Source organism: Xiphophorus maculatus, chromosome 2 (assembly GCF_002775205.1).
Source record: "Xiphophorus maculatus strain JP 163 A chromosome 2, X_maculatus-5.0-male, whole genome shotgun sequence".
Classification (NCBI taxonomy): Eukaryota; Metazoa; Chordata; class Actinopteri; order Cyprinodontiformes; family Poeciliidae; genus Xiphophorus; species Xiphophorus maculatus.
In genome coordinates, this window is record NC_036444.1 from 30,537,773 (window position 1) to 30,565,255 (window position 27,483).

General features: G+C 41.1%; 2 protein-coding genes across 4 annotated transcripts in view; one reads left to right on the forward strand and one right to left on the reverse strand.

Annotated features, from left to right (window-relative positions):
* Positions 1 to 9,752: 9,752 nt before the first annotated feature.
* Positions 9,753 to 27,483, forward strand: part of immp2l (inner mitochondrial membrane peptidase subunit 2) — a 34,167-nt gene continuing 16,436 nt past the window's right edge. Inside the window, exons 1-4 of one of the 3 annotated variants that reach the window (XM_023348986.1) lie at positions 9,753 to 9,808; positions 10,564 to 10,705; positions 13,028 to 13,131; positions 15,180 to 15,245. In XM_023348986.1, the coding sequence (XP_023204754.1) occupies positions 10,571 to 10,705; positions 13,028 to 13,131; positions 15,180 to 15,245 (305 nt within the window). In that variant the 5' untranslated portion in view covers positions 9,753 to 9,808; positions 10,564 to 10,570. The other 2 variants (XM_023348978.1, XM_023348973.1) reach the window with 2 other exon arrangements.
* Positions 21,332 to 27,122, reverse strand: LOC111611637. Its single transcript, XM_023348956.1, has 2 exons — positions 22,812 to 27,122; positions 21,332 to 21,896 (listed from the first exon to the last, which is right to left on the reverse strand). The coding sequence occupies exons 1-2, from the start codon at positions 25,605 to 25,607 to the stop codon at positions 21,546 to 21,548; spliced, it is 3,147 nt and encodes a 1,048-aa protein (XP_023204724.1). The 5' UTR covers positions 25,608 to 27,122; the 3' UTR covers positions 21,332 to 21,545.

Sequence of the window (27,483 nt, forward strand, 5' to 3'; positions counted from 1 at the left end):
ACTCGACGTTAAATTAATAAGGACACGCTAATGAATATTCATTAATATTTATTTTAAGTTTAGTTGACATTTACCTATCAAGCTGCAGCATAGTGTAGCATTTATGATTCTGCACTCATGTTAAAATGAGGGAATCAATATTTAAAATAAAGGGCTGTTTATCAGAAAACCTAAAGATAAAACTCAGGGAGGTTCAGGATTGATTTAACACACCAGAGACAGAAAAATAGTGCAAAAGGTGATTTGTATTGTAGTTGGAAAAATATTTACAGTATGTACAGTATAAACTTCCATCAAATAACTGGTTCAATCTTCCATAAACCACAAACATTTCCAAATAAGTTGATTAAATTAATAAAAGATTTCCATATGCTGATAATGATCCCGTACAAGTAGTAATAGTCCAGTTCAGTTTAACGAGTTACCAATCCAAGAATCAACAGACTGAATCAGTCATTAGCAGCTTTTGATCAATGTTTCAGCCAACCTGCCTTACATGTTTTAGGTGTTTCCCTTTTGAAACACCTGGATTGAAGTCAACTTTTGTCTTGTCTGAATTGACCTTCTGCAGTTCTTGATAGTTGCAGAAGGACATGCAATCATCTGAATCAGCTGTTCTGGAACAGAGGCACATATAAGCATATCAGTAAGCTTATACTTACTGATAAGCTTAAACATAATAAACATATTTATTATGTTTTTCAATAAATAATGAAAAACAAGTGATTCACAATCACAGCTCACCTGCAGCAGCCAGCCCTAAACTTCCTTGTCCATAGATAAAAGTGATAGTGCCAAACTTACCACAAAAGTGCTCAGATTAAAATACATTTCAGAAGCCAGTTGCAAACATGCCAGCAGCAAAGTGGGTGTTTGGCTGGGACAAACCACTAAGTGTAAAATAGTGGAGGCGGACCATTCCACTGCTTGTAGTGAGTTGTAGATGTTTTTGTGTCAACACATTATGCACAGTCAGTAATAATATTCATAGGCAAGTAAGAAATTGTACAGAAAGGAGTCACAACACACTGTTCTCAACATGTAGTGCTTAATTTGAAACATGATTAACCCCCACCTCAAGGATGGTGAGGGGATGCGAGGGGGGAGGGGTGAAAAGAGGGGAAGGTTTGGGAGGGAATTGGGGGAGATGGGGATGTAGTGGCATCTACCCCCCAGGACAGGGAGAGAGGAAGAGGGGGGAAGGGGATGAGGAGAGGTGGAACAAACATCAAACTTGTATTCAAAATTGATTAGCAGTTTTTCCCAACACTGGTCCTCAAACTGACCTGCATGAGCGCAATTCAGCAAAACCCTGTTAATCAGCCATCAATTAAAATCATGTATGCTGAATTAGGGAAATGCTTAAAACTTGCAGGGCAGTGTGCCTTGAGGAGTAGTATGAAAAACACTGGATTATACATTGGCATTTCAATCAATAGAATTTGACCAGAAAACAACATTGATTCAATGACATCTTTTCAACATTAGTTAATTGGCTAGAATTAGATGATTGCTTGATGGTTTATCCACCATCGGTCGTAAACCTTAATCATAAATTCAACCTTTATGGTCACCATAATTCAACATCGAAGTAACATCTTTTGCAAACAAGCCAACAGCGAAGTGGCTGTGAGGTAGGGACGTCCCACTCATGTAAATAATGGGGGTGGACCGCTTCACTCCTTGTAGTAAGTTGTACTACTACTTACTTGTGTCAGTTTTTGTGTCAGTATATCACACAAAAACAGTCAGTAATATTTTTTATGGACAAGTAAGAAAATGTACAGAAAGCAATCACCACCCACTATCCTCAACAGTATAGGGAATTATGCAGGAGCATAATTTAAAACGTGATAACCCCCGCTCAGTAATAAAATACTGTCACCCAGAGAGTAGATGAGGAGGAGAACAGGGGAAGAGGTGTGACAAAACAGCATACATTGATTAAACATTGATCAGATGTTGATCAGACATTGGCATTTCGTTCATTAGATTTCAACCACAAAACAACATCGATTCAATGACACATTTTCAACATTGGTTACTTGGCTAGAATTGGATGATTGTTTGTTGGTTGATCCACCATCAGTTGTCGATCTCGACCAAAAATCAACCATTCTGACTATAATTCAAAGTTGTATTACTATCATGTGCTATTTGGGAAAACATTAACGAAAAACATTCGTAAACACAAAACGCTATCAATCCAAATTTAGATCAAATTAAAATTAAATATCTGAAATGAAGTAAAAATAAGGTTAAAATGAAATTTTCTATCACATCCTACCAAAGTGTTTGAGAAAGAAATGCATAGTCAGTCACTTTCTCTGAGTGGTCATAAACTGGCGCCTAAAGCCCCTCTGTTATTTTTGACCAAAATATGTCATGAAACATCCCATATTTCCACTACCTTCAAAAACACAAAGAAATACACAAATTAAAAGAGAAACCGACAGATTTTGAACAATACTGGATTGATGTGGTGGAGAACCAAAAAGATTATCTCGGCTCTATACCAGAGATTACGATTCGATCAAGACGAGACAACTCTAGACGTCAAGAATAAATGGGAACTAGAACTAAGCGTACAGAGTGGGAAGAGACTTAGGCATAAATGTCTGAGTAGTCCAAACTGGAGAGAGTTTAGCTGGAAAATAAGAATGAGATTTTTTAGAACGCCGATAGTGATAGTAAGGCCAGCGACCTCTGCTGGCTGAAGTGTGGACAGATAGGAGATTTTCCCCACATATTTTGGGAATGCCAGAAGGTGAAAGGCTATTGGGAGATGATAAAAAAGGAAATAGGAAAATTACTAAACCTGAATATGACCTTGGAAATCCATAGAGTGGTTCTAGAGCAGTGGTCCCCAGTGGTCTGTATCTTATTTTGAAGGGATATGTAAACGTTACCATAGCGACCAGAGTCAGAGAGCGTTAGGGCAGTGGTCGAGACGAGATGAGAGGAGTAGAGCTTGTGAGTTTTATGTCTGGTTCACACGGCAGGATTTAAGGATTGTCGGACGATTTTCCAAACCTCAGTGACCACAGAGCTGATAAAAGTCTAACAGGTTCGATCGGTTCATGTGTCCAGCCACACGGCAGGAGCAACACACCACACAAACCGATTTCACTCACGAACATCCCGATTCCACAAGAAAACCCAGTAAAACCCCCAACATACCATACGTGAATCTAGAATAATCAAACACGGATGACGATGTAGACGCAGTAGTGCCAGTTTGTGGCTCATTTTAAGCCATAAAAGACATAACGAAAAGAAAAGGCGTTTGATAAAAGACGGCGGGAGCAGCCGCTTTATTTGCTGCACTATGATTTGGAGGTGAGTTGTGTTTTTTTGTGGTTAACATTTTTAACTAAATAAACATAACCACATATAGTAAACGTATATAAAAATTACCTTTATATATAGTAATAAACATTTCCATATATCACCTCTGATGTCCACCGGACTCTCAGTTGCCATGTCAACTGTTTGGGATTCCCTCCGTTCTTACGTCACCACACTTTCTGATTGGCTACCTGTCACATTAAACAGGCTGCGATAAAAGGGCCAAGACAACGTTGAATATGGCCAATTTTAGTTCGGACATATTCAACACACCACCACCACACACTGCAGGACGTTGTAAGATTGTCGTAAAGGAAAAATCGGAGCAGGAAAAAAAAAGGCTTTATCTTTTTTTTGCTGGAACACCAACATGCAGAAGAATTATCTGACGGTCCCTAAAATTGCAAAGTCTTGACCGGTCCGCGGTAATAAAAAGGTTGGGGACCACTGTTCTAGAGCAGTGGTTCTCAAACTTTTTTCAGTGATGTACCCCCTTAAAAAAATATTTTTAGTCAAGTACCCCCTGACACGGGCAAAACATTTTTGGAATAAAAAAGAGGTACAGTGCTGTAAAATCACTGTCTGATTTATTAAAGCCAAACAACTTATATCAGTGAACCTGACAAATACATCCATATTGCAAACATTGCATGGTTAAACAAAAAAGAATTTTTCCCAAGACTTATTATGAGGAGCCTACTGATTTTTTAAAGATATTTTGAAAAGCTTCACGTACCCCCTGCAGTACCTCCACGTACCCCCAGGGGTACGCGTACCCCCATTTGAGAACCACTGTTCTAGAGGATGTTAATCTTCCGATGGAAGACACCAGGGCTCATATGTGCTGTGAGCCCTGGTGTTGATTGCTCACAAGGAGATCACTGTGAACTGGCAGAAACCACACTCACCTACCCTAGAACAATGGGTTCAGAGACTGAGGACTGTCAACCTGATGGAAGATCTAACAGCAACCTTGACGTTGCGGAAAGACATTTATAATAAAAGATAGACTTCTGTAAATCTATACCTGGAGCAACGGGCCTGATTTTCTGTGATATTATAAGGAGGGAGGGGGAAAGGGGAGTTCTGGGCTATGTATGTTTGAAAGTTGTAGCTATTTGTAATTATGTTGAAATGTAAAAATACATAAGTGTGTACTATGTCAAGGAATTTTTTGAATAAAAGTTCAAAAAAAGAAACTTCCCATATTTTTCCCAGGTCTTTAGGATTTCCTTCTTTGTCCTATGGTATCTTGCCAGAGTTGGGAATATCCTTTTCTAGGATGCAGCAGAAAAACTGGCTAAGTCTAGGAAGCATTGAGGGAGTTTGTCCAGGCCAGTAATGCAAGTCCTCCCAGCATGTTGTCTCATCCCCCAAAAACAGTCCTGGTAGCAGTTGGGAGAAGGTCAGTGAGCAGCTTGTTCAACATCACAACCTTAGTGTACCCATCGCCCTTTTGTTTCTGAATGAATGGCACTATCTAATTACTGGAGCAGCGACAGGGGCTGCCAGCCCCATTAACAAAAGACACAAACATCCAAGGCCAGAGCCAGAGAGCAAATCAAGCCCAGTGGATGATTAGACAAGAATTTGGTTCACATACAAAGAGAGCCCTTCAAGTGATTATGTAGACAATACAATTAGAGGAATGTTGTGTCCTTACAAAAAGACATGCATGTAAGATTTCAAAAAATAAAAAAGTTTAATCAAAGGATGTGGCTGAAAGAAAAGTTAAAGACTTCTCCAAGAAATCACTGTGACTGTTATATATATATATATATATATATATATATATGTAAAATAATAGAACTCAGTTTTATTAAATGAAAAATGAATACTTTGTAGTACAAACCACAGGGTGAAAATAGCAATATAAATTATTTTATCATTATATATTATTTTTCCATGATGACAGGTGAGGCTGAGCCTCACCTGCCTCCCCTGACCACGTCACTGATATATATATTTACAGTGGCGCTGCCAGAAATATTGGGCCCGATGACAAAAAATTAAATCCCCCCTCCCCACTCCACACACACACAGAGCTGCTGTTACAATTTTTTGAGTCTATCTGACCCACCAAAAGTGTCACAATTTTAAAAGCTTGCAACTGCCTTGCTTTCTTTGGTCCAATACTGATACTAGGACAATATTTACTGCTCATGAATTTTACATGCAACAGTCGACATGCAGTATGCAAGTAGGTTGAATAATTTTTTTTAATTAGTTTTAGATTACTGAAATGTCTCTAAAGAAATTTCTCTAAAGAAATCCAACGTTCCGACCAAAACAACCAATCGGAAACAGTAGGTTGGTCTTAGTGTTGTCTATCAACCTCATTCATTCACTGCTAAATATTCTAAAGGTGGAGAAACAACTTATCATTACAGGAAAAATGTTTATCTGCTGTTATTGGTAGCTATGCTAACTAGACTGAGCATTCACAACAGGCTGTGCTAGGGATGAGCAACCACATGAGATTGTGATTGACAGCACTAAAACTCTCCTGTCCTTGATTAGTTGTTTCTACAGAGTGCTGGGAGAAGGCAGAGGAAATAGACTTTTCACAGATTATCTCTCATGCCATACTGTCACAATATAATGACAGTTTTAAATATGTAAAACAAAAAAAACTTTTATAAAAGTTACATACTGCAGTTTTAATTTCACTTCGGAGAGGACGGGTCAGGAGGGGACGTGGGTTAAAGCTGCTGCTGTCTGACTCATCTGTTGTTAAGTGTGATAAAAAGGTACAGGGACAAGTTCAATATATGAATATGTTGGTAATTTCTTTCCTTAATTCATTAAATGTTAGTGAAATGGAGGCAAACACTAGTCTGTAGCTAAGCTAACTATGTTGAATGCTCACACAGTCTACCCACCTCTCGGGGAAAAACTAGGTTACAAATTGGCACTTTTACCTTTCCCTCTCTTCTTATCTCTCTATTTTTTGAAAATCTAACTGTATTATTTTTCTTAGCAGCATAGTAACCGCCACAGTCATTCTTGTCTTGTACTGACTGCCGCTGAACACCATCACCGTCAAGCGCTCCAAGCAGGAACGAACCATTTCATGCAAATCCAGGAGGACTTAAGTGCAAATATGGATGGGTGCATTTTGGTCTAGAAGGGGTAACATTTAATTTTTACTGATAAAAACAATTTTAGAAAACACTATTTTGTAATTGACAGGGTCCCATTTTAAAAAATGTTTATTAACAAAAAAAAAAAAAAAATTGTGGAGGGCCCCCTGTTGGCCGGGGGCTCTTGGAATTGTCATATTTTTTCCCACCTATATGGCGCCCCTGGGTCACATACCTCGAATATTCAGCATGTGTGGAAGCAGCTCCAGCACAAACATGTATTTATATACACTGTAGTATTAGCTGTAGAAGGAGCTTCTACCTGTAAACATGTCTGTTTGTTCCACAGACTCCAGGCCGCACTGGTTCAGACCAGAAACAATCAGTGATAGCTTGTCTCAGACTAAATGGGGCACCATGTTCTGTTTGGCTCACTGTAACTCTGTTCACTGCGAGGGCGGTCTCACACGCATACTCAACTGGGTCGTTGTAACAACAGCAGGCTAAGACAATGGTGCACTATATGCCCTGGCTGGGTGGCAACGATGATGACGAAACGATGGTGAGAGATCAGCCAGCTGAGAGTAGATGCTGCAGATATATTATTATGAGAAACCAAAGTGTCTTCACCAACAACAGCAAAACACTGTTAAAATTCTGTCCACACAGCAGTGTCTGCTCCCAAGTTATTTTATAGTTTGTTAGACTGACTCTAAATTTCAGAAAAAACAGTGTTTATAGTCTGAAGCTTACAAACAATGGTAGCTGTATCCTCCAGATAGACAGCGATGAGCGTTAACCTCTTTTCTTCATCTGGATGTGTGCTGATAATCAAAAGAGAACCAACTGTTGTTCGAAGTCTGCACGCTTTTATATTTGAAAGAGCTAAATCAGTTAAACTTTATTTGTAAAGTTTCTTGAGAGGGTGTAAATTTAATTAATTTAAAAAAGCAATAATTCTTCAATGTAATACATCAATTTATATTCAGCATCACTTCACAACAATTCAGTCCAGTGTGTCTCAATCCCAGACCACACAGCCCTGCATATATTAGCTGTCTCTTTTCCAGAACAACTGATTCAAATGATTCCATGACCTTCTCTTCATTCCATTAAGTATGACAGAAGGCTGTTATTCACCCATTTATAGACATCAGGTGTGTGGCAGAAGGGAAACACATAAAACATGCAGGGCAGTGTTCCCTGAGGCCTGGAATTGAGAAACAGATTGGATGTCACTGATTGATAACAATTGACCCTTGTTCTGTTTATTATTCATATTGGTTAAAAAGTTTTTTTATGTGTGCAGTAGTAATGACCTGCTTCTAAAACAGCACAATGTGTGTGGCATGGCCCACAGCAGGGGTGGGCAACTCCAGGGCTGTTCTCTTGCAACTTTTAGATGCATTTCTACTTCAACACACCTGAGTCAAATAATGAGGTCATTAGCAGGACTCTGGAGAACTTGACTGCACTTAGGAGGTGATTCCGCTATTGGATTCAAGTGTGTTAGACTAGGGAGACATCTAAGAGTTGCAGGACACCGGCCCTTGAGGACCAGGATTGCCCACCCCTGGCCCACAGTGTATTGACCTGACACATCTCACAACAAAGCCCAGGAAACAGACATTATGTGCACTGAGGTCAAACTCATAAGGGAAACGTATACAGTGTCTAGTGAGGGGATTTCCATTGAGCTAACCTGTGGTGAGAAATAGGCCCAAGACACAACCAGATGGTCAGCCCTTCTGCCCTCACACTTCTCAATGGACATCTGACTTAGTGAGACCAAACAGGTAGGATAGAGTCACTCACCCTGTGGTCAGAGCTAACAGCAGTTGTGTTTTAAATTAAATAAATTTTGTACCAACACTGACAGCATGTTCAAAGGAATGATGGTGAAGGACATCCAACAACACCAGACAGGAGGCTTCTTCAGTTAGACAGGGTGAGGTTTCATGGTGTCATCGATGACTTAAGCATTGGTAGCTGAAGTCATGTCCCTCTTGTGAAAAGGCACACTATTCTATATAATAATTTGAAAAAAATATATAATAATTTGATTTTAGCACCTCTAAGATATAGAATGATAAGACTGGAATATCAAGGCAAAGAAAACTCAGTAGCTGTTGGTAGGGGCCATTCAGGGCCCTCCACACACTCAGGGGCCCCTAGAAATGGTTTAATTGTAACACAGACCATAGATTTAAACCTGTAGCATCATTTATAGAGAATGACAATGTTATTACATTTTATTTAATGCATCAGCTGAGAAAAATAAATAGTACATTTAGGATTTAATTAGGAAGTTTACTTTGTAAAAGTTTAAAGAATCAGCTTGATAGTTTGATTGTTGTGTTACCATGGCTACAATATGATGTAATCTTTGTGTTTGAATTGGGTTTGTTCACAAATACATCACAGCAAATAGCCAATAATCAGTGATTGATTTTAAACTCGGCCAATAAACCTGGTCTCCCTCTCACAGATTCACCTTATCTATATTTCAACATGTTAATGATGCTGAGGTTCTTAGCAGGACGTGTTCAGGAGGGAGGCTGGTTCTGTCTAAGGCCCCATATTACCTTATGCCGGCCCTGGAGGAACAGCTGCTGCGATGCGCATCCCTGGAATCTACCTGGAATTCCCCGGTGGCCCCTATGTCAGTCCTCCGATGCTTTGGAGATATTTTGATTCATTTCATTGTGGCATGTTTGGCTTTTTGCTGCGGTTCTAATTATTGCTACAGTATTTTCTCTGATGTTTATTTTGTGAACTCTAATTGCTCTGGGTCGAATCTTCCTTTAACACTTGAGGTTCTGCAATAACTTCTATTTACAGCCGCGAACCTCCAGCCCAGATCCCGTCAGCAGTGGCTTTAACCCGCCTGGTAGAAACGTTAAGGAGAAGCAGAGCGAACAGAGAGCAGGTGGTACCAGGTGGTATCGGGGCTTCGAGGTGCTTCACTCGCTGTGACAGGTCGTACCGTGTCTTATATCAGGATGTCTGATATAAAGACAGATATTCTTTATATCTGTCAGTGGGACTGACTCAAACTGTCTGTAGTGAACCGGGCTTTTAGCAGAATGATGAAGTTAAAGTCAGACGTTTTCTCTGCAGCCGAAGCATTTCTGTGTTTAGGGGCGAGGCGGGTTTTGTCCCGCTATTGCAAGGACGATTATAAAAATATAAATAGAAACAGTTTTTCTAACGTCAACATCAGACCTATGTTAAATAACACATTAAATAAAAATGTTTTCATGAATTTCCGCTTTTCCAAGTTGCTACTTTATTCAGAAAGAACATGGCAGGCTTTAGGACCCAGAGCATCACACATATAGTTGGATTACAGAGGAAGTCACGTTGCTACTTCTTGGGTAGGTGTATTTTAGCTTTACAAAGTTAGCCGATGTTTAGTATTATATTTATATTGGCTTTGGAGAGTCTTTTTATTGGAAAGCATATGAACAGCTTGTCCTGGCCACTTCAGTGCTCTCCGGACCTCTTTATGAACTAACTCCCTGTTAACAGTAGAGGCTAGATGTTAGCACCAACAGTCGGCAGCAGGAAAAGGTGAACAGGATGAGGCTGAAAGATGGGTCAGTGGTTGCTGCTGATTAAGTTGTTGCTTTTGTGTTTGCGTACAAAAATCTCAGTAGAGACATATCTCCACATCGTTTATAAATAAATTAAAATAAAATGTGTAATTATCATATAGACCAAAAATGTTACAAGAAATTCATAAGGAACACTGTCATAAATTTTCTTCCCCTCTATCCTGACATCTCTAAGGAAAATAAGAACAAAATCGCTTTCTATTTACTATTTCACTTCCACAAAAATGTAAGATATTAATTTCATAATTATGTATGAAGTTTTCCGTGTAATGACTTTCTGCATTATAAAATATAAATAAATATAAAATAAATATAAATTCCTGTGCGAGGTCGATACGGGGCGACCGCTCTACCCACTGCGCCACAAGACGCCCGTTCTCAGAGCTTTGGAAGCTCTCATTCACTCTTAATAATTCTTCTCTGATATAATATCTAATCTTCATCTGATATGAATTCGGTTTTTGCCATCAGAGTTCTGATTTTTTTCTCTTCATCTGTTGTCTTTTCCTTTCAAGTTACCATATGGCACAGCAAACATCAGCAGGACGGCGCTATGTGCAAACTTTCATTAGTGGATTCTTTGTTGCTGTTCCCGTCACAGTTACTATCCTAGATAAACTGGCATATGTGGCTCGAGTGGAAGGAGCGTCCATGCAGGTGAGAGTCCATGACTCATCAAGGTGATGAATATCTGTCTGTGGAAACACCTTACTAACACAGGGGCAAATAATTATCACAGCATATTACAGTTTAGTTGTGGTGGCCCTGAAAGTTGACTTGAAAATAACATTTTGATGTGATCAGCCATTTTTTCTGAACCTCCATGGCAATCCACATGGACTCATTCTGAAGAAAATCCCACCAGTAACAGTATCTGGTCCCTCACATGCTTCCTCCTGTCTGGCTGGGACAGTGGTTTTCATCAAAGGGTCTTTGTACCATCAGGGTCCTGTCCATGTGTCAAATGTACCCAAAGCGCAAGGGTTTACTCATTTCAGTCTTTTTTTTTTTTTTTTAGCTTTTATGGATGCCCTTCGGCCTTAAAGGCAGACTCATCAGTTGGGTCCTGCAGGGTAGGCCATTTTTATTCATTTATTTGGACATGATGTCAGTGGCAGAACACATATTGCATCTCTACCAGCTGTTTGGCTAAGCTCTGACGATTGTGAACCTGGCTAAATGTCAGTTTGATCTGTCTGCTGTTGTTGCTGGGACATAAAGTGTCACCTTAAGCAAGTGGTTCCCTTAACTGTCAAGGTTGAAGCTGTTTCAGCTTTTTATCACTCTCCCTCAGTGAAGCCCATGCAGGAGTTTTTGAGAATGGTGAACATTAACAACCATTTCATCCCCCATGCTCACCTTACGCACAACTTGTATGAAATGTTTAAAGGCAAAAAAAAAGAAAAAAGAAAGTGACCAGCAGACAGAGTGCATTATTAAGAGGATAACTGTTTTTGATGATGCCAAGAGAACTCTGGCTAACAAGGAGCTGTTTGCCCATCCATCTCCAGCAGCTCCTATGGCCCTGATGGCCAATTGAAGCTATTTTTTTCTTTCTTAAGTTATTGTTTATTAAAAAAACATTATCCACAAGACTTTCTTATCAGGGGGTCTACTGTACATCTGGCATCAGAAGTACAGTAGACCTCCAATTTCCTACAGTTGGTCTCAAAGTCCTGTCCGTCGAAGATCTCACAATCATGGTCATCATTATTACTGTCCTCTTCAGAAGCTATAACCACAACAGCAACTTCTGTCATTTGTTGTATGTATAAAATTCTTATCTACAATGTTTAAAGTACAGTGTAAAATTTGCAAATGTTAGAACTACTACAGTTCACTTTAAATCAGTTTTTTATATTGCGCCAGTTCACAACAAATGTTGTCACGAGGTACTTTACAAAAACCACCCGATTAAATAAATACATACTTACAATACTTACGAGTACATTGACTACATGTGACATGTGCATAACCATGCTGAACTGTGACACTGCCGCATCATTGTTTTTCTATCACTTTATTATTAATAAATAGTGAATTAGGTACTCAATTATTTTTCATTATTCCCTTTGTTCTTTTAGTCACCATTCAGTAGTTGGTTTATTTGACCAATTTCAGCATTATTCCTTTTTGCTTGTTAGTTTAGTTGCATGTTGCTAACGGTGTTGCTAGCTTAGAGTTTTTTGACTTTGTATTTTGACTATGCGTCTAAAGTATTAAAATAAAATTCTCATGCTTTGAGGAGAAGTTGTTTGTCCTCATTGTGTGTATGTGTGCAGAGTTTGCTATTTGGGAATGCTATTGCATGAATTCTCTCCTTCACCCCCATTCGCTAACAGTTCCTGACATATTGAATGTTGCTATTATTGATAGTAATGAACTATTACCAATTGTAATGATTCCTGATAATCAGGTGTTGCTAATGTAACCTGGTTTTGTTTTTGTTTAAAACACAGTGTGGAGTACCGTTGTGGGTGGCATGTTGGTGTACTTTTGTGGTCAAATGGTTGTTTTGAAGGAACACCTGCAGAAACATCTGATTTGGTAGAAAAACAGCTCCAAATGTAACAATCTGTTTTGAAATTGTATACTGTTAATATTTACCAAAACAGGCCAGTATTCCAGTAATCTGAACATTTTAAATTTGACTTGTTGTAAGCTGATAAAGTCAGCTAAAACAGACTGTTAGCCAAAAAAAAAAAAAAAGAGTAAGAGACAGGAACAGCGAGCTAGCCATGGAGCTAGCCATATAGTCAAGTGCAGCGATATGTTTTGACTGTTAGTCAAAAAATCACAAGAGTTGTGAAAACATGAACGTTTTCACAACTCTTGTGATTTATTTTCATTTCCAATAAGCTCCTGGTAATATAGCATCTTTCTGCTGCAGAGAACGGAACTATTACCAATTGAAAACGTCAAAGAACCTCTCTCAAAAAACTTTTAACTAATGTTTAACGTTGCTGTATTTCTGAACAGCCATTCCTTAACCCAGATGTGGGAGCCCAGTCTGATGTTGTCTTGCTGAATCGTTGGAGTGTAAGAAACTACCAAGTTCAAAGAGGGGACATTGTCTCTGTTGTGTGAGTAAATACCACAGTCATTATGAACATGCATCGAATTTTATTTTTAGTTTTTTTTCTGTTTCATTTTTGTTTGAATACAATACACACCACCAATATCAATGCTTTACATTAGCCTTGTTTAATAAACCTCATTTACTTTTCTCAGAAGTAATAATTAACTTCACACATTGCCTTTTTCACCTAATTAAGACAACCAAGGTCTAGTATATTAAACAGGATAAATCAATAGTTTTAAAGCTTTCCTGCATTTAGCTGCATATTAACTGATAAAAACATCAAAATGTACAATGATTTTAACTTAAGAATAATCAAAAATACAATTACAAGACTTACAACAAAAATATAGAATTTAACCAGTGACGTGCGGTCAGGGGAAGGCAGATGAGGCAGAGCCTCTCCTGTCATCATGGAAAAATAATATATAATGATAAAATAATTTATATTGCTATTTTCACCCTGTGGTTTGTACTATAAAGTACCTATTTTTCATTTAGCTTAACCAATTCTGATTATTTCTTCTTCAAAATCGCTTAATTTTCTCATTTTCCCATTCAAATGCTTGGAAGGCAGCAGTGAGCTCAGCCTCACCTGGGATTGTGCAACCTCTCGCTCACTGCACTGGCTTCCATTCTATGAGAGCATGTTCCTCCTGTCTGTACGTCGTCAATAAAATGGCTAAAAAACATTTAATGTATGAACTGATTTTCCATAATTTAGCTTATGTATATAATGTACAGTGTTTTTGTCACCAACTGTTTGTGTAACGTGTTTCCTGTGCTAAGGAACGATCATAAATGGCAGAGAACAGATTCGAGGTGAGGCAGGCAGTTTTCTTGCCTCATGGCAGGGGCGCTCATGATCCCAGACATTGAGACTCTACAACTGCAGAGTAAGAGACAGGAACAGCGAGCTAGCCATGGAGCCACCATATAGTCAAGTGCAGCGATATATTTATAGTTTATTATATTTTATTAATAATCACAAAATAAGCATCAAGCGCAAAACCATACTATTGCACCAGACTGAATGTTCTGCTCTTTGTATGGGAAATATTTGAGTTTTTTTTTTGTTGTTGTGGCGTTGTTGTCAGTTGCTATTTTCGTGTAGCTGCGCTTTTACAGAGAGCAAGAAAGAAGTGGTTTTGTGTTGTACTTTAACGGGTTTTCCCTTTGCTGTGGAGCACAGCACGAAATTAGTAATATCTACATGTCCAAGTTTGATTGAGTTAACGGAATTATTCTATGGCGGCAGCGCGGCTATGCATGACATGTAAAAGAATAGTCTTTTTGCCCTCCATCGTTGCTTACTGTTTACATTTCCTTATGTAAACAGTAACATGCAGGGGGTCTATATTTGTAAATATGATTATGATTAAGCCAATGCCTCACCAGCTATGAACCTCATCGCGCGTCGCTGAATTTAACATGGCATTGTTTTAACTTTAACTTCTGAATTCCCACACTTCATGAACAAAGAATAGTTTCTCTACCTTTGACTTTGGCTGGACTCACTTCACCTTCATGCTCTGAGATACGTTATGAATCAACAAGCAACTGAATATTATTCAAACAAAAGCAAAATAAAACTCCTAAAACCCAGAGTTAGTAAGATATCACGGTCTTCCAGTCACCTAACCCCGTGGAACTTCACAAACCTTCAAACCTCAAACCTTCAAAAACTTAGAGACTTACCAGCACACTTGCTGATTACAGGATCATCCAATAGTGGATGTAATTATGTTCCTGTTGTGCCTGTTACTATTAACTATTATAGAATAGAAGAGAATAGAATTACTTTATTCATCCCAGCAGGGAAATTCGCAGTTACAGCAGCATAGAGACAAGACACACAACAACCACCACTGAGTAGCAATTGTAGACAAAATAAAAATAAATTATAACATGCTGTCAATATAAAAAGCAGCTTAGAGCAGACCTTGCAAAGATTCAAAAAAATGCAGATACAGTATGTATATGTAAATATATGTATGTGTATATACTGTATATATATGTATATGTATTAATATGCTTAATTATTTAATTCAGTTCCCCTAGAAATCCCAAGCAGAAGATCATCAAGCGTGTCATTGGCCTAGAAGGAGACTTCATCAGGTAGGAACGTTTTCCCAGTTTTCTTGCAGTAGCCTCAAACAGTTTTTTGATAATTTACTAGAGGTATACTAACTGTATATTCTTGGAAAAGAAACAGTCATTAAAATCAAAATCATGCAGCGATCAGAGGGAAATCCGGTTTTTAAATTTTTTTAAATGTTTTCTGCTGTAGCAACAAGCACACATTATATTGTGGCGTTGTGAAAACTGGCATAAGGAGGTGAGATCATTCCAGGCTAATGCAGACAACAGATCATGTAGGCCTGAGAGAAATAAGTGAATCTTTTATTTTGATTTATTGATGATTATGAAACAAGTTGTTTTGACTTTATTTATGTACTCATGTGAATTAATGATGATTATGAAACTGGTGATTTTGTATCTTTGATTCATTGATGATTAAAGTTGAAAGCTGACTGTGTAACTGTCATGATGGGTGCGTTTTTCAAGCCCACATGCAGAACACCACACAGGAGAGCAATGTGAAATAAAAGATAAATTTATTGAAAACACTGCTGGCAGGAATAGTTGGCTCGGGTCGGGTCCAGGGAGAGAGGCTGGTCCAGGGAATCAAACAGTTCACTAGAGAGGCAGAGGGAGGTGATGAGTTCAGGTTTGTAGGAAATGACAATGTTAAGAGTGAAGGGGCAGATCTTACTTGTGATCGGCAGGTTAGAGAAGTGGGAGGGTAACTGCAGCGTCCGGGGTTTTAGTTCTCAGAGGTTCCAGGTGGTCGTTTTGTCTGACAGCAGGGATCCAGGAGGCAAAGGAAGTACGTCGGAGGGCGGACAGGTAGGCTCAGGATCAGCGGATGTAGAGGAGCCAGGAGGAAACACCTGGAGGCAGGAGAAGCAACAAAGAAAACTTTCACTAGGAGCAGATCAACAAGGCAAACCAGAAGCAAGCTTCTAGGGGCTCAGAGGTACCGTGACTGGCTAACACTCAGGCGCCGAAGGACTGGCAGTCAGCTCCTCTTGAAAATCTCGCTGATGAGCCAAACTCGCATCAGGTGTGGGATGACGTTATCCACGCCCTCCGACGGAATGGTAAAGGCGCCATCTAGTGGTGGAGAAAAACGAGTGCATGCACAAAAACTCCACAAAGGAGCTAAAAGACCCCGGAACATGACAGTAACAGGATGAAATTAAAAAGAAATCAAACAATTAATAAGAAAAGTAATGAAGAAAAGAATGCATTAAAAGATGTTGTGTATACTGGTTTAATGTTTATGATGATTATACACCATATATAAAACTGTAATTGAAATAATCAAACAATGCGTTAAATACAGAGGCAAGGGAAAAAGGCAAGTCTGAACATGTCCGGACTTGCCCCAGAGCTGTGTCCCAAATAAGGATTTGAAACCAAGATGGTCATGAGGCAAGTAAGGGAGTGAGGCAGGGTGTTGACCATATGTGGAAATGGCTGGGACTTTCCGATGAGGTAGTTGCATGCCTGAGAAGTCATGTACACCTTATGGAGGCGTGGGTTGAAAGGGTATATAAGGCCAAGAAAACCAAGAAAAGAGGTTCTTGACTTCGGAGCAGGTCTCTCTTATTCCAGCAAACCTTTCTAAGGGAGCGGGTCATTGAGAGGAGTTGCAGTTTTAGCAGCTGTGGAGACTGCAGCAGGTGACAGGAAGCAAATCGTAACAGGCAGGCTAGCTGCGGCGGAGGCCGGCTGCTGTCTGCAGGAAGAGAAGAGTCACACCAAATTTGGAGTGTGGAAAAGGCGGTAATTGGCATAAACTGGTGTGTGAATGGTTCGGATGGAAATGGAGATAGGTAATGAAGAAGAAGGGGAATGCGAAGGGTGGACGCCAGTGGAAAGAGGGAGAGGAAGAGGACGAGGAGGATTCAAAGTAGGTGACGGTAAGGGAATTAGAGATGGTCAAGAAAGTAAACGGGATTTTGAAGAAAGCAGTTCGGAGGAAGAGAGGGTAGTTATCAGAAAAGTTGAGGATGAGAAATTTAAAGTAATTCTGAAATTTAAGAGTAGGAAGGTCAGGAAAAATTCAGCCCAATTGGGGTGTCAAGGGAAATTAAAAAGAAAATAGGAGACGTTGAAATGGTGAAGATCTTGAGAGACGGAAGTCTTTTGATAGAATGTAAAGATATAGAACAAAAGAGTAAGGCGTTTATTAAGGAAGAATAATTAACATTAACTTTGGACAAAAAGTTTGGCTCCTTCTTCCTTAAAGTCCACGGATCTCTGGCAGGCGGACTGCGGCTGGAGGAAGTGAAACCACGACACTGCGCGTTGCCGTCACAGATCACAGAGTTTAATTCCACACAAAATAACGCATGAATCAATTAACAAAGCTGCAGAGATACAGAGATATATTCATTACCTGTAACAGGAAAAAATAGAAAAAAGAAACACAAAGAAAACAAGGGGGTTGGGGGCAAAGACGCGTCTTTGGAGAAAGCTTTTTATGCCAAAAGCAAAACAGTGGTAGCATTCTGAATTTTTAACGTTTACATGAAGTTTTATACTGAGTGGGCGTTTCTTCAATTTAATATATTCAACTAAGGCGTTCCGCTCTTTAACCAATTAGAAACTCCCGTAGGAACTACAGGAAACTTGAGAAGTCTCCCAATTTACAACGAAGTTCCAAAGGCGTCTGGTTTCTATCGAGAGACAAAGGCGGACCAGTTAATCTTGGACGATACCAGGTACGAATGTCCCCGGCGCCGAGAGTCTTAAGATAAGATTTCGCAGACACCCATAAATCTGACGTCTCTTCCATTATCTCTCCTAACGTTCTCGAAGAGACTTGCATCTGGTAATTTTCAAAAAATGTTATCTTTACAAACCCCAGTTTTGCTTTTGCACATTCAGCCCCCCAAAAGATTAAGTTCTGCCAAAATAATACATAAAATCCACAGGACAAAATAAAGTATAATTCCTGAGCCATTTTCTAATAGTAAAAAAACATTTTCATTCAAACACTTTCCATTTGCTTCTAATATCGTCACAGATAATACAGTTTTCAAATACATTCATCCTTTAATAGTTTTTAAATGAGATAATACAATCTTCAGTAAACATGGTATTAATACTTAGAAGTTAAATGTTACGGGGTTTCAATCTTCTATTTTGCATTAGTTTTACACCATCGCAGATGCTGGCCTCCAGCAGTTCTCCCCAACTGCCTGCAAGAATGTTAATTTATGCTTCTGTGTTCTGGCCGGGCTGCGCCCCATTTAGTGATCTGCATTCTAACCCCTGTCTGTCCGGTTTAAAACAAGAGTATCAAACCTACCCTTTTACACATGCATAAAATTAACTGCATTAAGCACCAAAATCAATAATTTTCCTCGACAGTCCCCGTTTTGAGGTCTCAATTAAGAGACCTCACAAAAATTAATAAAGCCTTCTAATAGAGGACCAAAAACTATGCATTATACTACTAAAGAATAAAAACCCAAAAATCAAAAATAAAAAACTCAAAAAAGAGAGACCTGAATATATAACAGTCCCCGTTTTCAAACAGAACCTGCAAGCTCCACAACTCCCTCATCAGGAACACCACGAAAGAGCATCTGATAGGGAGGTGGAGCCGGTGGTCCACTACTTCCCTTTTCAATTGAGACTGTAATAAGCCTAAGGATAAGTGAACGGACGCACGGAATACAACAGCATCCACACGTCACCACTATGGCAACAAACGTAGCCACAGAAACTAGTAATGACATGACAATCCCTTTCCATTTACCAAAGATAGTAGAAAACCACCTGTCCAAACCACCATCAATACCCGAATGTTCATGCATAGTGTTACTCAGAATTCTCAAACCCTCCAGCGCTCGAGTGACAGATCCATCAGGGGCAGTATTGTTTGGAATAAAAGTACAGCAGCTCTCTTGGAACATAAAGCAGACTCCACCCTTTTCGGCCAACAGCATGTCCAGCGCCATCCGATTTTGAATTGTCATTAAAGAAGTAGGAGCTAACTGATCCTTCAAACCCCCCACAGCATCCCTGGTCAGATTCGCTAACCTCAGAAGATTATAATGGACATAATTTATCCTGTCAACATTTTTATTCGGAGTTATAGGAAAAAGAGCTGATAATACTGGCATATTTTCAAAACCTGCTGCAATTTGATCCGCCAATTTGTATTGATCCGGAACCCCTCTCGGCACACCGATGGCATCTACATAAGTGGGAGAATTAGTAGTCAAATCAAATGCAGTATCAACACGTGTATTACGCACCTGTCGCTCATGTCTCTGTGTCCGTAAAGTGAGCACCTGCGCCGGACCTACAGGATCAAGTCTTTCTCCAACAACCATAAGCGGCACTGCAAGGCGAGTCATAGCACATATTCCAACAGTCCTAGGAGGAATTCGCACATATAATCTATCACCCCCACAAAAATAATAAAGTCCAGCTCTTGCCCAACTCCCGATTCCGGATGCTGTTAAAGTAACATTACACCAATCACTAGAAATCTGTCCTAGATTGAAATCCGGCTTAAGATGAGTAAAATTAAAACACACATACAAACCTTTACCCTTAACCGGAAGAAAAGTTCCCGTCTGAGTATAGTTATTAATAGGTGGATATATGTTGGCAAGCGCATCACAATTTACTGGGTCTGCCTCAGTTGTCAATTTTAGCATGCAATTAAAACCCCAACTATCTCCTAAGTGTAATGGTGCAGGTTCCGTGTAAAGATGAGGTCTAGCTGTGGCACATGCAATGCAGTTCCCAATATTAGTTTCTTTAGCCGTTTGAACCATCCAATTCAGCCATAAATTTTTTTCCCTATATCCAGTCGCTGTTTGAATGATGTCCAATGGTGAAACTGCTGTGTAATCAATCTTAGCCGCATGCTGATCCGGAATTGCCATATCCCTATCTTCCTCCCCCTCAGGTCTGACCATATTAATTTTAATAACCCCAAGTGGATCTTTATCATCAACCGAAGCACCTAGAGTCAAATAAACAGCTGAATCTGCCGGATACTGTTTAAAGAAAACATCATGCATCGAGGAAATGGTTAGCACTAAAGGATTTTTACCCGTCGGTGGAGAATGTCTTAAAGTCCCTCGTCTTATGGTAACCTTGTCATATTCAGTGACAGATTTATGAGCATACGGTGGACTCCAACTTGATCCCACCCATCTGAAGGCCGATTTCCAAGTGGGACACAAGTGTCGAACCCCATTTTCCTGAGTAATACAATGTCGTTGGAAGGTCAGATCACCACACAAATACACAGAAGTCTTCTGCCAGGATTGAGGGGTCGACCAGCAGCGACGAATGACCTCGCACAGATCAATTTGGTAATTAGTTACAGTACCCAGAGTATAGTTCAACTCAATTCCACGATATTTAGTGAGGCACTTATCAACAGGAGGACTCAAAGAACGCTTCACACGAACAGTCGCATTTCCGCAAGACACTCCGCACTCGACAAGACTCGGTCGGAGATTAAGTGTCTGTGAGGAAATGCGTCCACTCGTGGATCCTCCGAAAACCCACATTCCCAACAAATTGAGTTCAAGAAACACACCTAGCAAAAACTTCCACTCCCAGTTCATGTATCTTAAGATGAACCCCATCCTGCGAACCTGTCAAATGTAATCCTGTGTTATTCAACAATCCAATACTCACCTTTTAACCACAAACTTTCACCGGTAAAAATTAAAAGTGAAAGGCACTTATCATTCTACAAATATGAAAAAATCATAAACTCAATTATCAGAATACAACCCAAAAACACAGTACACAGAACAGCCCCAAATGTAAAAATGCAAAAATAAGACTAAAATATGTATATAACAATAGCTAAAAATTATTCTGGAAATTTTAAAAATATATTCGCCACCAATCAAAAACATGCAGACATAAAGAATTACACAATAGTTTTCTCTTTTTTTTTTAAAAGTCTGTAAAAAACAAAATATGAAGTCTTTTTTTTTTTTTTTTTTTTTTTTTTTTTTTCAAATGTACTTTAAAAGTCTGTAAAAAACAAAATATGAAGTCTTCTTCAAAAAATGATAAAAATTACGCGCAAAAAACGAAACGAAAGTCCTTTTTCAGAGTTCGCAAAAAAAAAAAAACGAAAACACGCAATAAAAATGTATCAATGTTGATCCTCTTGCAGCCTGATCCTTCTCAGTGAGAAACCTCAGGTTTCCAGCTGAGCGGCCGTTGCTCACTGAAAATTGGATTATTATGCCAATATAACAGTGAGTTTCAAGGAAGGTATGAAATCTCCTTTTTCCTCAATAGAAGGACTTCGGAACAGGATTATTATGCCTGTCCGAGCCTTTTAAACCTTGAATTTCAGGAACCTGAAGTGGTCGCGGCAGGAATTCCTGCTACACTCCCTCCTGGAAGCGCCTGGCGATGCTCCTCATCCGAAGATTGAAGCCGAAGATCTTCTTGTACGTCTCGGAGCGCACGCTGTGGCTCCTCGGCTGCTGTGCACTGACTCCAATGAAACCAGGTGTCTCCTTTCCCTTGCAGACGGACAGCATGAGATGTTCTCTCCACGACTCGGTATGGTCCGGTGAAGCGAGGTTCAGACCATTTCCTTTTGATGACTTTCAGGCGCACCCAGTCGATTCCCGGAACGGGTGGTGAGCCGGGACGTTCCTGTGTCGTCTGATATTTCACAAATTCCCCTGCCAGGATCTGCAACTCATTAAAGAAATCTTTATGAGATAAGTGTGCAAGTTCACCTTTCCATCCTGGAATGCGGGTTGCAGGTCCTGGAAACATCCGTCCCGTCTGAAGCTCATATGGAGAGAATCCTGTTGATTGGTTAACAGACATTCGAACAGACATCAAGGCAATAGGCAAAGCATCCACCCAATTTAATTTAGTATGTGCACATATTTTAGCCAATTTTTGTTTAACAGTTTGATTCAGTCTCTCAACTTTGCCTTGTGATTGAGGATGATATACTGTACCGAATGAATGTTTCACTCCGAGCAGCTGCTCCACTTTCTGCAGATCTTGGTTCCTGAAATGAGTGCCGTTGTCTGATCTTACCTTCTCTGGAAAACCATGGGTCGGAATGTAATAATTGATCAGACACTTTATGACAGTTTTACTGTCCTCTTTTTTAGCTGGCCACGCCTCCGGCCAGCTCGAATATGCATCAACACACATTAATACATACCTGTATCCTCTAACGGGTGTTATCATGTCTGTAAAATCAATAATAATCTCCTTACCCGGTTGTGTAGTCCAAGGGAAATGTCCCACTGGTGGTCTGACAGTTGGTTTCGCATTGTGTTGGCCACAAATTTCACATGTTTTCACATGATGCTTGACCATGTCTCTCAAAAATGGATGCCACCAGTGCTCCAGATTTTTTAACATCTGTGCGATACCTACATGTCCGAGTCCATGAGCTTCCTGGAAAACCTGGAATCTCATATTTGGAGGGAGAATTACTTTACCATTCGGTCCGCGCCAGAGTCCCTCATTGCAGATGGCACCTCTTGCTTTCCAGACAGAACGTTCCTCAGGTGACACGCCTTTCTGATGAAAAATAATTTTTTCCAGGTTATTCTGTTCCATCTGCTCCATTTCAGTACTCACCATGAAGAGAGATGGCAGGTATCCAGCTGCTTCGTTGGCTGCCTCATCCGCGGCCGCATTTCCTGCTGCCACTCTGGTCTTGCTCTGATCATGTCCCTTGCATTTAATCACTGCAACAGACTGAGGCAACAGCAATGCCTCCGCCAATTCTTTCATTTCAGTTTCATGTTTTATGGGCTTTTGTGCTGCAGTTATAAATCCTGCTCTGAGCCACTGAGGAAGTTCCACATGGACGGCACTCGCTACATAGGCTGAATCACTATATAGATTTACCCTCATTCCCTCAGCTAATTTCAGAGCTTCAATCATGGCTTTGAGTTCTGCTCTCTGTGCCGATTGGGCACCCTGCAGTCTTTCCGCCCTCAAAACGTGAAACTCGCTGCCCAAGTCTTCCACTACAGCGAATGCTGCTCTCAATCCATCTGTATCATGTCGAAAACAGCACCCATCCGTATAAAAATTTCTCACACCTTCACCTGTCAAAGGAAAGGCTTGTAGGTCAGGTCTTATTTTTTCTTCCTTTTGTACTAACTCCTCACAGTTATGCGGCTCTCCGTCCTGCATCCTGTCAGCCATATTCACTCCGTTATGTACAAAGGTTATATTAGGTGATTCCAGAATTTTGCTCAATTTTTGTTGTCTCAATGTTGTCAATGTGAAATGTTGTGAATTCACATATGCTACCACACTGTGTGATGTCATAACCTGTAATGGATGACCCATCACAATGTGTGCTGTCTTTTGAATCATTTTTCCCACACCTGCTGCATGTCTTGTACATGTCGGATGTCTTATCTCCATAGGATCTAGCATTGCGCTAACATACTGGAGAATTTTCCTCTCACCCCCTTTTTTCTGAAACAGAACGGCGTTCACTGTCAGTTCTGTTACAGAAACATCCAAATAGAATTGTAGAGAATAGTCCGGAATAGCCAGCTGCGCCGCAGCAGCCAACTGTTGTTTCAAAGAGATAAAAGCATCTTCTGCCTCCATAGTCCAAGTCAGAGCATGGGTGAGCTTACGAATCCCATGCTCTCTGACTAACGCCCGTAAAGGGTCCGTCAGTTCTGTATAGTTAGGAACATAGTTCCTACTATATCCAGTCAGTCCAAGAAAAGACAACATGTCTTTCACCGTACATGGTTTGGGGTGATTCAGAATCGCAGATTTATGACTGGCAGACATCTGAGTGCCTGTCCCAGTGATAATCCGCCCCAAAAAAGAAACTTGCTTCCTAGCAATTTGCAGCTTAGATCTGCTCACTTTGAAACCCCTGCCTGCTAGGTGTAACAACAAACTTCGCGTGCCCTCAATACAAGATTCCAACGTCTGTGCTGCCAGCATGAGGTCATCAACATACTGAACCAGGGTTACACCGTCTGGTAACAAACAGTCCGCTAACTGCTGTTTCAGAACCTGATTAAAAAGCCCTGGTGAGAGAGCAAAACCCTGAGGCAGACGCGTATATCGCAGCTGCTGACCCCTGTAGGTAAAAGAAAACACATCCCTACATTCCTCATCCAATGGGAGACAAAAGAAAGCGTTAGCAAGGTCCACACAGGAGAACCAAGTCTGAGAAGGGTCTAGGTTAGTCAATGCTACATGAGGATTAGGTACTGGCACCGTAGGGGTCAATAAAACAGAATTAATTGCCCTAAGGTCATGTGCCATGCGGTAGTTGCCTGTCCCCTTTTTTTCCACTGGTAAAATAGGAGTGTTCCAGGAGGAGGTGGAAGGTTCTAACACACCTGCCTCCAGAAGACCCCCAATAGTTTCTGCAATTCCCTCCTCTGCCGCTTGCTTATGAGGATATTGTGACCTCCAAATCGGAGGGCCCGGTTGTAAATCAAACGTGACAGGTGTGACATCAACAAGCCCCACATCAGTGGGACCCGTAGCCCATAAACACTCCGGGAGAGAAGCCAACATTGCAGCCGCAGTTGGATGATCAGTCAGCTCCCTACCATGGTGTCTAGGAAGTTGAACATGTTCCAAAACCACAGAGTCCACAGCCGAACACTTTATTTTGTATGTGTTTGTAGAAGGAGAGAAAGAGAGGTCAGGAGCAACAGTATTCTGCCAGTCTGTAGCTGCAAGAGAGCGTTTTACCACGCCCCCTAACTCCATGGCCTGATGTCCAGGATGGAGAGCCAAAGAAATATGTGGAACTGCTTCATCATGCATCTTATACCAAAACAACTGATCCTGAGTCAGATTCACTGCAGCAGCAACACCCTCCGGTGCCACATAAATGTCCTGTGAAAACACAGTCCAATCTTTACCGGCCAAATTCGCCTCGAACTGCTCCTGGAACCATTCAGTCTGGTCTCGGTCATAAAACAAAGTGACATGAGGGAAATCAGGAGCAGACCCATACGGTGCGAGCGCTTGGATCCAGGGTTTCCAAAGCAGAAAACAGGACAGAATCCCAGCATGGTCCGTCGCTTCTGGCTGTAAAAGACCCCAGTATATATCAGCCAGGTGCTCCTCGGATTGTTGGAGCAAAAATTGTCCATGCGTATATACTTCAGTGCAGGCATGGGAAGATCCATCAGGAAAAGTGACAAGTAGTCCATCAGGTCCACACAAAATAGTGGCCCCCAGAGCAATCAACAAATCTCTCCCTAATAAATTCACGGGAGATGAGGGGGAACACACAAAAGGATGTGACACTTGTTGTCTGCCCACAACAGTGTGCAGAGGTGTGGAAACAGGCAGAGTTTGTTTCACCCCGGAAAAACCAACCACTGATATAGTCCGACTAGAAAGTTTTTGTGATGGCATGACAATATTCATGGTGGAATATGTTGCTCCCGTATCCACCAAAAATGGCAATGTTTGTCCATCAACTGTCACATCAATCAGGGGATCTGCCAAAGCTCCCTGATTCAGGTTCCTCTCTGGGGTGTGTCAATATTCTCCAGCCTGAAAGTACTGTCCCGGATGTCGCGGAAGTAATGCAGCATTTGGAGGCTGTTGTGGCAGACTCGGCAACGCGTCATCTCGTGCAGCAACCGGTGTATAATGAGGACACTGTCGAACCCAGTGTCCCTCCTCGCCACAATAAAGACACCTGTCTCTGAGTTTCCAGCCTCGTGCACCCCTTCCTCGCACACCCGACCACGCGGGGGCTCTCCCTCTTCTTCCACGCCACCCCTGAAAACCAGACTGCCAGCGCGGAGCAACAGAGATGTGCGGACCAGGTTGTGCTACTGGAACAGGGACCTGACCCGGAGCAGGAATTGATGGAGCAGCTGCTGTTAACATAGCTTTAGCCTCCTTCTTTTCCTGTTTGGCAAGATGCAGTTTTTGTCTGGCTTCGCCTAATTGAAGCTTCAGCAATTGTTTCTTAAAATCTTCCTGCTCCTTCTCCGCCTCTCTCTCCTCATCCTGAGAAATCTGCAAATTATGCAACAAATGCAACTCCCATTTTGCATGGTCACAAGATTTCAACTCCGGGTTTTTTCTCATTTGAGCAGCGACAGAAGGAGGGACACCATTCAAAACAGCTTGGCGAAAATGTTCCCTCATTAATGTGGGCTGAGTCGGATGAACTCCAGTTTGTCGACTCCAGATGTCTAAGGCTTTGTCTAAAAATACCTTTGGGTGCTCTTTGGAATCCCAAAAAAATTTAGGAATAATTGAGAGAGACACAGGAGGAAACGTGTCCCTCAAAGCCGCACCCACAAGAGTCAGAACAGCTGAAAGGGGCGTGTGATCAGGCATATTCAGAGTTCCAGCAGACAGTTCAACATTATGGAAATTCGTTGTCGTTGTTGAACGACTTAAAATAGCTCTAAAATCCCCCAAAGCTAACGTTAGCCCCCCTGTTAGTGTATCCAATGCATGTAGCCAAGGAGTAGCCCCATCCGCTAAAGAGGGTAGCTTGTCAATCAGGGTCTGTATATCCCCAAAAGAGAACGGCTTGTATCTCGGTCCTTGTTGTGATACTAATAAAGGCATAGCATGATTAGAGGAGCTCTCAGACTGTACTGACGAAGCCTCCAAAATACCCGATATATTCTTAATGCGCGTGGCCAAATCATCCGCATCACGCTGCAGTTGCCCTTCCAGTTGCGAGAGACGGTCATGAAAAGACTCTCCATTAGAGGGGGCAATCACACCCTGTGGTGTGTTAACATCACGAGGAGAGGGACCATTCCCCCTATTCTGCATCTCAGTTTGGTCAAACCCCTCCCGATGCAACCCCGGAGTAGAGGCAAACCTCGCAGCGCCTCCCACATGTGGAGGAGAAGACAATGCGCCGCCCCGAGCAGGCGGTGCTTCCTCTACAAGACTGCCCACCAAGTTCATATCTACGCTCAATTGTACCTCCCTCTGCTCCTCCTCGTGTGGGGGAGGGACGAGGGCGGGTACGGGGCTGCCTAGTTGATGTGTAATTTGAGCCATACTTGGGTAAATCGCAGAAGGAGGCAGGGAAAAACAAAGCTTTTCACGCTGAACCCGATCTGCCATAGGCAGACTATCAGAAACAGATTGGGAATTTTTAAGGGAAGTCGTCAAATCAGGTGACTCCCTCACCGGCGGAGAGCTAGAACTCGGAGGAAGCGCTCTCATAAGATCCCATTCAACCGTGCCCCCACGAACATCTAAAACTGGATATAAACCCGTATAAGAGGGATTACTATCCTTATATGGAGGCGGAAGTGGA